Genomic DNA, 13,681 nt, shown 5'->3' with positions numbered 1-13,681 from the left:
CATGAACTGATGACAGTACAATCAGTTTCTTGTTCAATAGCTTTACTCTGAGCAATGGACGGTGCACACCATCTGTTAATAACTCTGAAGTTAACAAACTTCACTACTAGTTTTTAAAGCTACAGCTTATGAATTAGCTGTTCTGGGCCATTTCAGGGAGCTGCTATGTAGAATGAGTATAGTTTTGCAAAGGGATACATACTTTGTTCTTTCTCCATACTACAAACAACTCTGTAAAAGACATGTAGAAACTGTGGGCTGACTGGAAACTACAGAAACCAGCCCAAGGGAATAATTGGAATGTTTCCACTTTCCGCCATTAGTGCATTTTCAAAAATGAGAATTTTGCATAAAGATTATTCTTATTCTTCTTATTCTTCTTATTATTATTAAAACACATTAGTGTGTTTTTTCTCATTTGATCTAATACAAGAGAAATGCAGAAATAAATTCTTTCTTCATTTAATGATTTGTTGCCTTTTGATTTTCAGGTTTGGGTCCTGACAGGCACAACTAAAATTCCAGTGAAAACAGGTCTGAAAAATCTAAAAGCATTCTTTGTCCTCTCAGAGAAAGGGGTTGTACATCAATGACAAGTTGAAAAATTCCTTGCCCTGCTATATCTCCAGCACACAGGTGTGGAAGACATGTGTAGAGAAGAGTTCCCGTTGGGATATTCTGGTAAATCAAAACTGAACACCAAGCCTGCTGCCTGTGATTTATACAGATAATATTCCATAGCAGAAGACTGTGAGTTAAAGAGACAAACCCCTGAGCAACTATGAAGAGGATCCTCAAAGATGCAGCACAAGATTCTCTTATAAGCGGTTATCCTGTAAATTCTAAAGTCACTAGGGTTCTTTCATTTACAAGGTACTGCTGTACTGGTGTATTTCACTAATGCAAATGCAGATCAGGGGTCACACTGTAAAGAATACATGTTTGCACAACATGGTAATATGCCTTCCTAGGATCATACTAGCCTGCTGGCTCCCTGTGACTGCTTTGCTCCTTCCTGGTCTTTTCAGCAGAGCAGCTAAGCCAGTGATGGCCAAACGTGGCCCTCAAGCTGTTTTGGGACTACAATTCCCATCATCCCTGACCACTGGTCCTGTTAGCTAGGGGTGATGGGGGTTGTAGTCCAAAAACAGCTGGAGGGCCAGGTTTCGCCATCAGTGAGCTAAGCCCAGGATTGGTTTACTGTGTCATCCAAACACCCAGGCTTGTTATTTCCTCCTTAGCAATGAGCTGTAGTCAATAACAAACCTTGGCTACAGCTTATGATTAAAGGGGACAGAGACTGATATACAGCCAGGGTCCAGGTGCCACACTAAGTCAAACCTTGGCTTAGCTGCCATGCTGCACTGAGCTAAAAGGACCAGGATGAACAAAGCTGCTATGGCCACCTCCCTGGATGCCTGAATGCTCACACCAGACCATGGTTTGGTTTAGTATTATATGTGAACGCAATCCCTTTATCTCCCTTGGGATGTGAAATAAAAAAGTGGATGATTCTTAAGTCGCATATAGTGCATTCTATTTCTTTGTCACACCACACTGCACCACACCTTTGTGATTTCTGATCACAGAGAATGTCTGCACACACAGGGTGCATTGAAAAGAAGTCTTGAAAAAGGAGGAAGAAGATGGAGAACAATCACAGTACTTCTCCCTCCCCCCTGTGAAAAGTGAAAGTTTGGGGGAAAGGGCTTTCAAATGAAATACATCTGTGCAGGTGCTTATTGAGACTTAGCACCACCACCCAAAAATATGATGATAAGTCATGGACACTCAAACTTCCTTCCCACAGATTCATTCCCAAACACCGAAGGTTAAATGCTAAAGAAAGGTGAGGAAGGGGGCTGGGGATGTAGTTCTGGAGGATGGAAGGCACTCCTACCCATAATAGTTATAATATAGCATGTTTGACACATATAAAATAAATCTGAAAAATCCCCGAATAAAGTAGCAGAAGTAGTGGGATAACTGCAAGTTGGTGAATGTGTCATGATTCATGAGAAAGCAAGAAGCATACTACCACCAAAACCCCCCACACTCCTAATGTGGACTGGGTCTAGGTTAGAGGGCAATTAGAATGTACAGTAGGTTGACTACATGGACTAATCCAGCAATTTCTCATTTTTGGCACTGTTTTATGGATTTGATGTCATTAGACCCTTCAACACCTCCAGCAACAGTAGAACACATTCACTTAGCCTTTTGAAAGGTCTGGATTTCTTTAGCTCTTTTTTAATCAAAGACGGAGTTTGAAATGTCAGCTCATGCCAGGGCTTAGATATAATGAAACTAAGCCACACTGGAGCTGCCAAAATACATTTTAAAAGAATGTGCTAATCACACAAGAACAACTTCAACATCCCTCCCTTTCGTAGCGTGGGAAGAAGGGGGAAACGTGACTGCAGGGATTTGTAAGTTGATGACCAGAGCAGACCAGGTCTCAAAAGTTTTGAAGAAAGAACCACAGATACAGTAGGTGAAAGAAGAAAGGGGGGGGGGAATGAACCTGGTGTAGGTGATGAGGAAAATGAGGAAATGGATTGAAAGTGAAAGAGCACACTGCCAAGAGTTGTATAGATAAGAAATACTTTCCTCTCTCCTTAAAATTTGAGAACTTGGGTTTATGCTTGGCCTGTTCACATCATTGTTGTCTTGATACATGTGCAAAATACAAGTAATTGCCGATTAATTCTCCAATCCAATTATGATTTTTGTTATAAAAATCCTGCTCAATGAACTACGTAAGAGAAAATGACAAGCAATGCCAATTGGAGGACTGTTTCTGAAGTTGGCTAACACCTTGGTCTTACTAGATACCAGTAACAGATTAAAATGGAAGACCTGAGTTAACTTTGTGCACCATTGCTGAAAGTCCATGCTATACTCTATGGAAGGGCAGGCAAGAACCAACAGAAAAATCTCTACGTGCTTCAGATACAGTTTTCTAGATAAAACGTAGCCCTTTTGTTGGTTTCCTCACCACCACAGGAGGGAAAATGGCTTATTTTCTTAACCCACATGATTGCCTTTTAGTTTCTGATGTTGCATGCAAGTCAAATAACAAATTAGAAGTGAATCTAATATGGGAGATGGAGCTAAAGTTCAGCAAAAATGTCCTTAAACAAAAAGTGGGATGCTGCAGGAAAATTGAAACAATGGCAGCCTTCGACACTTCTGAAGTTATTGTACATGAACAAAAATAATTAGAGTAGTCATTTGTTTCAATTGAAATAAAGTACTTTAATATTTATAGTCTGTGCCAGAATTATAATGACTCTGGGGCTAGAAGTGAAGTGTCACAGCATGTTCCACATGTTTTTAACACTGTTTCTAAAAGCTCTAGAGGCTATTAAATTTAATGAACCCATCTGCTACGAAATAGAGGTCCAACATAATCAGTTTTCTCAGTGCCATATAATGCAGATGGCATTCCACAATCCACGTGCCCGGATAGTTTTGTTTTTTATGGTCTTCTTTAGGTGTGTGGGTATTTTTATTTTTATTTTACTTTGTTTTGATGGTCTGAACATCTTTTATTGTCTGTGCTATTTTATTTTACAAATACAGTGTACCGTGATGCCTGCAATGCAAAGTTTAACTAATTAAAATAAATACTGCAATTTAATAACACCCTTTCCCCTCCGTAGCAGTTTTGACAACCAGCAATTAGCTCAATGATATAATACTCTGCAGCTAATATAATCATTGAAAATTGCCCTAAGAACTTCCAGGTCTAGCACTAAGACAAAAGCAAACATGTAATTTATCAAATACAAAGGAGTTGGTTTCAAGAATCAAAGATTCTAGGTAAAAGACTAGATGTGCATAATGCAGTTTATTCATGATATTGTAAAAGGTCTTAGAAATCAGGTGTCAGTGTGGAAATGGAACCATTAAATGGCCATCTTTACAATAGCTTGTCCATCTCCTCATGTGCTCTCTTTTCAAGTGCTTTTATTTTATAAGAAGTGCTTTTGTTGAGCCGAGCAACTCGACAGCTTCCTTAACCATTTGGAAGTCATCACAGCCCCTAGACTTTCACTGAAGCAGCATGTACATGCTTGTTCTTATTAACATCCAGCTGCTGAGGACAGGTCATCTTGGCTGTGCATCTACTGATTAAAAAAACATACCACTGCTCACTGCACTTTGAGCTCCAGTTCAGTCAAGATTGGTAGGGTTCATTATGTTTCTGCCAATTGCTACTTTAGTTTGTGTGTGTGTGTGTGTGTCATGTAATGCAATGGGTGTCATGAGCAGTTCTATAGTTCACCTTTAACAAAATAGTCAGTAATGAAGCAAATATGGTACACTTGTTGAGAAAGCCGGATGTTTGGCTGCAACAGCTAGAACTCTGGAGCTAGGTCAGTCTTGAAAAATGTACATGGATATTTTGGGAAGTTTTTACAAAGGCTTATTCTGAACTTCAGAAGTGTGACTTTCCCCATATTTGACTAGTTACAGATAGGTAGCCGTGTTGGTCTGCCATAGTCAAAACAAAACAAAAATCCTTCCAGTAGCACCTTAAAGACCAACTAAGTTAGTTCTTGGTATGAGCTTTCGTGTGCATGCACACTTCTTCAGATACCTTCAGATACCATGCACACTTCTTCTTCATATTTGACTAGTTTGTCAGCAGCCACACTAGATGCTTCAGAGTCACCGGTTGGTAGAGAATGCACGAATAAGAACTCTGATAGAAATCAGACTATCAGGGCATATTATACATATTCTGTTTCTGGGCCCAATTTGAAGTGCTGGTTTTGGTTTTAAATGCTTTGGACCAGATTGCCTGAATGCCCAGCTGCACGAGCCTGCTTAAACTCTAAAATCAGCTTCAATTCAGCAGCAGGACCATAAAAATATGCATTGCCAATAGAAAAAAAAAGAGTAGGGAGCACGCCTAAGTTTCTTGTTAAATAATGTTTAAGCACCAGGAAAAACTTTTCTTTTTACCCAGGCATTAGCCCTTAATTTAAAGGGTTTCAGGTATCTGTGGCAAGATATATAAGACCAGTCATTTATCTGTATAGCTGTATTTATTGGGCTTTTATTGGTTTTGTTTGCTATAATTTGCTTTTATACTATGTTTGTACGTCGCTTTGGGTCACTTTTGTGAAGAAAGTGAAACATTCCAACTCTACAGTTCTATGGTTCTATAATTTAAAAAAAACATTAAATAAAAGTAGCACTCATAAAAATCTTGAGAAATGGTTTCTACAATGATGGACATGTCATGACAGAGTTTTCATTTTTAGCAAGTAAGGTATCCACAGAGGTTACGTATATGGAGAACTATCCAGTGTTTGAGAGTCAACTAGTCTTTTGTCATTCTACCTACAGCAAAAAATGTAAGGGGGAAATAGTAGAAGTTCAAGTAAGAAATCTATGTCTGAAAAGAAAAGTACAAAAGACTGATAGCAGATGCTACCACAAAGTATGATGTTTAAAGCTATTTTGATTTTGTGAGATACTTGTAGAACAGGCACAAAATAAATTTCATTATTTCTTGCATAAATAACTGCCTCACAAATACACTTCCTCCTCTCACCTTCTTATAAATGTTTTTTACTGTAATTTGCATTCACAGTAATTGCTAATATTTACTTGCCGTAGTCATGTAAGAGCATTTCAAACTAACTGTGAAATATTGCAATGGGCTTTCAGAGCAGCAATCCATAATGCGCACTAGAAATAAGAGACCCTGGGCTCCTTTTACTGTGCTGAAAATGCTAATTATATTCACTTATGATAATAGCTCAATTAACAAAATGCCGTCTTTGGGAATATCATCTGGAAGAAAGAGAGTGCGAAATTACTTTGATTTCTTCCTAAAACCTGATAAGACATGGCTCTTTTATATATAATGCTGAGGAAAGGTGATTTGACATAAGCTCATAAAATCTCTGCCTAAGTCTAAAAGGAGGAACTCCTGTCCTACTAGATGTGGTTCATCCATGGGGGCAAGCTGTGAGCCACTCTTACCAACACCATGATCTGAACTGAGCCAGAAACTGTTCTTCTCCTTGGTATAAAGAGGATCTATGGATGAAGTAGCAGGGGTGGCAAGACATCAGTGGCAATGAAGTGGCAGAAAATTCCCAACAAGCTTCACCAAATATGGGCGAATATGGACTAGAGCTCATTTGAAGGTCTACCCAGGAGTAGCCAACACACTGCCTCCCACTGTTGCTGTTCTCCAACCGCCATCAGTCTCAGACATCATGGCAGGTGGCTAGAGATGATGGAAGCTATATTTCAACAACATCTGGAGCATTCGGTACCTCTACTGCAAGTCATGATCCCAGAATATAGTGTGCTGAAAACCCCACACTGGGCTACCCTCTAACGTATTTCCAAGCGCTACCTACATTTATCAAGTGTGCATTCATTGAACCCGACAAGGAGACTTAGGACACAGGTGTACCTTACATTTAAAGAAGAGCAAACACACATTTAAAGCCCAGAGCTTCCTCCCCCCCAAAAAAACTCCAACATTATATGAATTGTAGTTTCTTAAGGATAGTGAGGGATAAGCTAAAGTTCCTAGGATTCTTTTGTGGAAGCCATGTGCTTTGAATGTATAGCATGGATGTTTCCAAAGAGCACAAAAATGGCAAGAGTTGTATATGCTATTCCTTGGCTACTTCTGGGCTCCTCTGCTGTAGTGGTGAATGATTTCCCCTAAAGCTGAGTGAACAATTGTGCAAGGAGAACTTTCAACCACATTTGTAAAGGGAGAGCTAGAGCAAAAGGGGGAGAAGGGTGGTTTGATGGGGATAAGGAAAAGACATAGAAGCTGCCCATTCCCTCAAAACAGCCCACGCATGTTGAGGAGTGAAAAGGCAAGACGGGTTTGTACTGAGTTCAATGGCTAGTTCTCCACCTATGGGTGAATGGATTGTGTTCTTACCATAAAAATCCCTAATGCTAATCATTCCCAGTGCTGAACTTTTCTTCTTTTTACCCCCCCCCCCCACTGCCTACTTTTTGGTGTGTTCCACAGAGACTCCAATATCTCTTTCCAGGGTACAGTCAATTTAAACATCATCAATGTTTATGTGTACTTGGGATTTTATGTGTGTGGCACTTTGCAATTACTTACAATGGATCTTATCAGCCATTCTGTTGCCCAGTCACCCAGTTTAAAGGGATCCTTACGGAGCGGTTCAAAATCTGATTGGGATTTTATTATCCAGAACAATTTGTGTCATCTGCAAACTAGGGAACTTCCTTGTTCACTCCGACTCCAGGTCATCCCCCCCCCCCAAGCTGGAAATTGCAACTTTAGGTTTCCTGAGTCTTCCCTTTGCTGAAATTAATCTTAGCCTTCAGGCTTGCAAACAGCTTTCGTAAATAATGGAAATATAGCTAATTCCACAATAATCCACTTGAAAACACATTGAAGCTGTATTACAGTGATAATGTGTTGATGTCAAGGTAGAGCAATTTGGAGTCTTGGTCACAATCCAGTGATCTTGAATTTGTAGAATTGTTTTTAAAAAATATATGGATACAAATATTCAGGAAATAAAGTGTAGCCTGGATTCAACCAGCCAGGTGCCCACACAGAAGCCAGCTCAAGGGCTCCCTCTAGCAATGGAACTTCCCTTCCTCCTCCTTCTGTGTCCCACCCCCAAATATGCCTTGAGGTTTGGGAGAACCCCCAGAATAGTGTGGAGGGGACAAGAGGAGGACCATGCCATCTGGCAAGCAGAAATGCTTCTGCTGACAGAATGATTAGAAGAGAATGACATTGAACTCCTCCCAATAAATGGAGTTTGCCAAAGAAAGCAGTTTAATTGCACTGCAGTGCAATGTTTATCAAACAAGCGTAGGGCTGCCTCTGAAGATGGTTTGGAAACTTCAGCTGATGCAGAATTTGGTGCCCAGGTTGCTCACCGGGGCAAGACGGTTTGAGCATATTACACCAATCCTGGCCTGACTGCACTGGCTGCCAATTAGCTTCTAGGCCCAATTCAAAGAGCTGGTTTTGACTAGAAAGCCTTGAACAGCTCAGGACCACAATGCCTCAAGGACCACCTCTCCCTATATAAACCGATCTGGACTCTGCACTCATCATCTGAGGCCCTTCTTTGTGTGCCTCCTCCGTGAGAAGTCCAGAGGGTGGCAACACCAGAACAGGCCTTTTCTGTAGTGGCTCCCCGTCTGTAGAATGCTGTCCCCAGGCAGGTTCTTCCGGTGCCTTCATTATACACCGGGCAAAAACATTCCACTTCAACCAGGCCTTAATATTCTATGGGCTTCTAAATGTGTTTGTGGGAGGGGGCATTATTATTTTATTTTTAACTATTTATTTTGTGAACCGCCCTGAGATCTTCGGATGAAGGGCTGTATATTAAATACATACACATACATGCATATAGAATTACACTAACAAACGGGAAAGCAAGCATGACAAAAACTGATTCTAACATAGGAAGCCGTCTTTTAACAAGTCCGATCAGCAGTCCACCAACCTCAGCATTGTCTACAATGACTGGGAGAATTTGCAGTCCTACCTGCAAGGACTAAACCTGGCTCGGGCTTTCAGCATATAGCATACAGCTAAGCCTCTACCACTGAGGTACAGCCCTATCAGCAGTTTTGTGGGCAGTTACTAAGTGCTTCTGTTATAAAGTTCCAGTTAGCCTTCAACTGACAGATACTGCATCCATATGATAAGATAGAAGAATCCAGGACAGCTGATGCACACAGCAATTTCACACAACTAACCATTTGGCTCCCAGACACAAAATAACACTCTCAGGGCCTTAACTCAAGTGAGAGGTGCAATCAAAAGAACATTATCAGCTCTTTTCCTGCCCACACGAAGGCAAGCACTTATTGATGACCACACCAAATGTTGCTGTGAAAGACAGATGATAAGCGAGGTCATCATAATTCCAATGTTACTTGAAGAAATCAGGTTTAAAGGTAGCTCAAGAGAGTATGAAAAATGGTATTGCAATTGGAGATGCTCAGATGTGACTAACATTACAAAAGAGGGAGACTTGCACAAAGACAAGACTGTATATATCACAAAGCTACTGTCCTATATTGTGTAAGACCAGTTTGCATAAGTTGCACAAACAGCCCCTAATAGTATAGTTGATATAGTTGATTGATATGTTGGACTCACAGAAGGTAATGCTTCTATCATCAAAAATTCTCTTTATACCCAGGGAATGCAGCCAGTAAATATCAGTTGAATCTATATAGAAGCCAAAATGATAACCAGCTTAGAGTTCCCCACCAACCCACAACACCCTCCCCACTTCTCTTTGCTTGCTGCCAAGGTGGGAAGGGCAGTGGCAGAAAGTGAAAAGTGTGGAGGGCAGTATTTTCCCTCCCTCCCTCCCTCCCTCCCTCTCACATGGGGCTGCCTTGAGAGGGCCTTCTTGGTGATGGCTCCCTGTTTGTGGAGATCTCTTCCTGGAGCGATGTGCTTGTCTCCCTCATTATTAACATTCAGGAGGAATATGAAAAGATCCCTTTTCACCCAGGGATTTGTTGGCTGAAAGATACTGTTTCCAGCAACCATTAACCATTATTAATTGCGAGAATACCTGAATGGTTTTAATGTTTTAGATGTTCTAGGTGTGGAGAGGTTATCCTGTGAGAAGGAGGAAGGGCTTTCAGGAAGTATTTTGAGGATAGAGCGGAAGTAAAACAGGGATTCTTCCTTTGCTTGGATTATGATCCACAGCAGAGAAAGTGGAAGGTAGTGGACTTATGCTTTCAGTTGACTCATTAAGAAATTCTGAAATTTGTCTCCAAGCCAAGGTAAAGAAAAACTTGACTGGCAACACTAAGAAGAAGCTGCTTTTATAGTAGTTGAACTATTTGTCCACCTAGCCCAGTCTCATCTGCTTCAATGGGCAGCAGCCTGCCGGAGTTTCAGGTAGAGATCTTTCACATTACCTGCTGCCTGTCGCGTTTAGCTGGAGGTGCCAGGTAGTCTATGCATACAAAAACCAAAATACAATTGTACTCATGCACAATGCAAGTAGGTGGAATTTATTAGTGCTTCTCCCTACTCTTGAGGAACTGTAAGATTCTCCTTTCTGCATCACCCACTTTAAAACTCTCTTATTAAGACAGAGGAAAGAAAATGGGCCTGTAGGGAAAGATTCCTTCTTATCAGGTCCTCACCATATGCCAGACAGTTGATCACGTGAGACTCAATAATAGACTTTACATAATGGGGCTAATTATCCTGTTATAATGTCTGAACAAATATCAACTAAAGATTTCTGCCAGGAAACTGCAATTAGCAATAGGGAACCAGAGCTATCAATTATTATCCCTTTAATATCCAAAAAGACAACACAAAAACCAGAGCCCACAAAAAAGAGGACTAGAGAATATGAGATCAAGATTGGAAATCCACAATTTAACACTGATTCAAACCAAGAAGCATATTAAAATTTATCCATTGCCATAGATTTGTCAGAATAACACAGTTTAAAGTTGTACAGTTTCTTTAGCACAGCAATGAACGTGGATTGGTTTCCAGATAGAGGTAATATTAGTTCTCATATAAATTTGCACAAAGCTAATGAATCTCAAATTTATTTATATGTTTAACATTTTCAAAAAGTGAGATTGAGCTCACCTGGTGAGATTTCTGAGATTTGTCTAGTTCTGGTGGAGGTTAAAAAACAGAAAAGAACTATAGAAAATCTGTACAGGCAATTAGAACAAATGTTAGATTCTACTCACACTAAGCTACAAGTGTGTGTGATAGCTATGTTTATATAAAGAGATCCCACCATATGTTATCCCTGTTTAGAAATGTATTGTTTCTAAAATAATTGCAAGTAAGTTCTACAAACAATCAAAATGATCTACTACTTACCATAAAAAACACGTGAAAACGAAACAAACACAAAATAAAAGGTTATATTGTCATTGGAAAACAATACCGGTTCTAATATTTTCTACCAATCATGCTTATAGGCATACACTAAAAGGAGAAAGGGTATTTACTCAACTTCAACATGAAAGGCATCTCCCTTTTAAAAATGTAATAGTACATTCTTAAACATATTGTTCACATACTAAAAACTCCCAAGGCATTTCTGCAAGGTTTCCTGTTGGAATCCTGAGCATACCAGCTTCTATGTACACATATCTTCAGAATATGATTTCCAAACTCACCTTGAAGTTGTTTCCTCCTTTTTTTGGTTGGGATTTAACTGGAGATGCCCCCTCTCCATTCCACCCACCCCAACCTCAAATTAGGAGTGCACAATTTTGGATTAGATCTATCACATATCCACCAGATTCAGCTTAACATCTGCCACATTCATGAAAATGGTATGCAGAATTAGTTTATTGCGTGTAGGGTAAAATATGTAGATTAGGAGCCATTCACATACCTGGTATCCTTGTTAGTAATTAACAAGTTACCTACCTCTGCTTTATAGCATTGGAACTATAACCTTGTGACTTGACCTACTGGTATTGACTAGGGGTATGTGTCATCAACGTGTGCACCCCAAATAACTAGAGGAATTGGAGTGATTCGGGTCCTGATCTCACATTCCTCAGACCAGATTGCATCATTAACAATGTATCTCAAGGTGGATCAAGGAACCCATAACTTCCAAGTTGCTCTGTGGTCTCATTCCCCAAAAAAACCATTAAATGTGCAACCTATTTGTTTTAGCTTTATCTAGGGGCACTTCCCTTGTGTCCAGTTTTCAATCCACAAATAAAATTGGGGAGGGAACATGATTTCTATTTTCTATCATGCTAAAGTCCTCCTTTGCAGAACCACTAGATTTTTGAAAATTGGTAGGCTTCATCCCCTCCAAAAGCATGCAATTTACATTCAAATCTATCAGGAAATCAAAACATTACAGGTCTTTTCTTTGTTAAAAAAATCAATTTTTAAAGGTTCCTTGCACAAAACCCCCTGGATGGGTCTGCATGAAATTTGACATGGGAGGGCTCATTTGCCTGCAAATTTTATCTACTTATGTGAAAATAAAAAATGTTATAGCTATTTTGAACTCCTGAATTTTGGATGTAACAGATCAGATTCAGACCCAAAAAAACTAATTAATAGAATGACCAGAGCAGGTCCAAAGCAGATTGGGCTGCTTCCAAATGCTACAAATACAGATATAAAGCAAGTCTTGTGGTTGTTGCACATACAAATTTAATAAATTATATTAAATTTTAAAAATCCCTAGTATTGACTGCAGTTGTATGAGTTTTATATGCGTTAGCTGATTTATACTTATGCCATACATTTGTACTTTATGTGCTTGACAAGCAAAATGGCAGCTTTGTTTACTGGGCTTTAATACACGAAGCCTTACATTCTCTACAAATGAAAGACTTCCCAGTAACTGCTGCAGGTGAAATTAGTCAATTCAATGTAATGTAATGTAAATTGAACTCCATCTTAGCAGCTCATGCACAATCCAGTGTCAAGGAAGCAAAAGCTCAGGACATTCTATGTAGTGTCAAATGCAATATGAGAACAATACCAAATTCCTTTGGGTGTTCTGCAAATAAACACGATGTATTAAACGTTGCCTCTTGAAGACTTACAGTGCTGTCAACATAGGCTTCAGTCCATACCACGTCGTGCTCTTGATCGATCACTTTGGGTCGACTAAGCACATGGAGATATTCCATAACGTTTTCCTGAACATCGGCTAGAGTAGATATCTGAGTGAAAAACCCTGCGGAAGTTCAAAAAACACAGAGAGAGAGAGAAACATGAGGCCATGCAGACAGAGGGGAGCGTAGAATATGCATAATAATTACACTCATCTTGTCTTCTGTTTGCGCAGAAAGGAATAGGGGAAAGGGGGGAGGAGGGTGGACTTGAAGAAAAAAAAATTCTGAAGAAGCCTTGTCACGCATTAATTTGTGAAAGCACAAGTCTGTGAAATGATATGTCAGTCCTGAAAGGTTCCATTCCTCAGAGTGTTATACACCATTGCACAGCCTGTCCTAATTTGTTTGGTTCCAAGTCAATTTTTCAGCTTCAGGATAAAGTAAAAGTGGAAGAAGCTTGTTCTTAAAGGTAAATGCTTTTTAAAAATACTAGGGATCTATTAACTTTTTAGAGCCTCCCCCTACCCCCACCCCATTCTAAGTACCCAGCACCACAAACGTAAGGCTGGTATTGTCAAAAATGTCTGGTTGTATCCAATTCTTGCTCTTTACCAGAATACAGAATTCCAAGCACCATAATTTCTTCTTCTGCCCATTGCAGTGGCCAGGTGCTACAAACAGTGCAGTCCATAGTTATCCACTGAGCCAACTAAATAACTCTTATGTCCTGAGAGTACTATGTGGACTGCATCACTAGGCTTAGGGAGTGATCCTAACTCAAAGTTTATTGTATGTTAGGAGTAATCCTAAATCCCAATCTATAATGGGAGTTGGAACTTGTATCCCTTCTCTGGCAGAGGGAATCGATCATGATGAAAATCCCTGCTGTGACCACTGCAGATGTGAGCTATTGTGAAGCCAGCGCAGCAGTGGTAGTCAGAGTAAGGTCCCAAATGGGGTTTTCCAGGGTCAAGGCAGAGCCTACAAGTCTATTGCTGGAGAAGAGCTTGATCTCAGCCTAAGTGCTGTGCCAGCCAGAAGTTGGCAAGGTTTCGGAAGTGTTGGGTAGCTCCACTGCTCTGAG

At 40.1% G+C, this 13,681-nt stretch overlaps 1 protein-coding gene across 3 annotated transcripts in view; it reads right to left on the bottom strand.

The window, feature by feature from the left end:
- The window catches only part of CACNA2D3 (calcium voltage-gated channel auxiliary subunit alpha2delta 3), a 514,138-nt gene that overhangs the window by 177,010 nt on the left and 323,447 nt on the right, over positions 1-13,681 (bottom strand). For all 3 annotated transcript variants that reach the window (XM_081898304.1, XM_081898305.1, XM_081898306.1), the window contains exon 13: positions 12,586-12,719. In XM_081898304.1, the coding sequence (XP_081754430.1) occupies positions 12,586-12,719 (134 nt within the window). The remainder of the gene's footprint in view (positions 1-12,585; positions 12,720-13,681) is intronic.

This window comes from Podarcis melisellensis (genome assembly GCF_964234715.1).
Source record: "Podarcis melisellensis genome assembly, chromosome: 2".
NCBI classification, from domain to species: domain Eukaryota; kingdom Metazoa; phylum Chordata; class Lepidosauria; order Squamata; family Lacertidae; genus Podarcis; species Podarcis melisellensis.
This window is presented reverse-complemented; position numbering and strand designations above follow the sequence as displayed.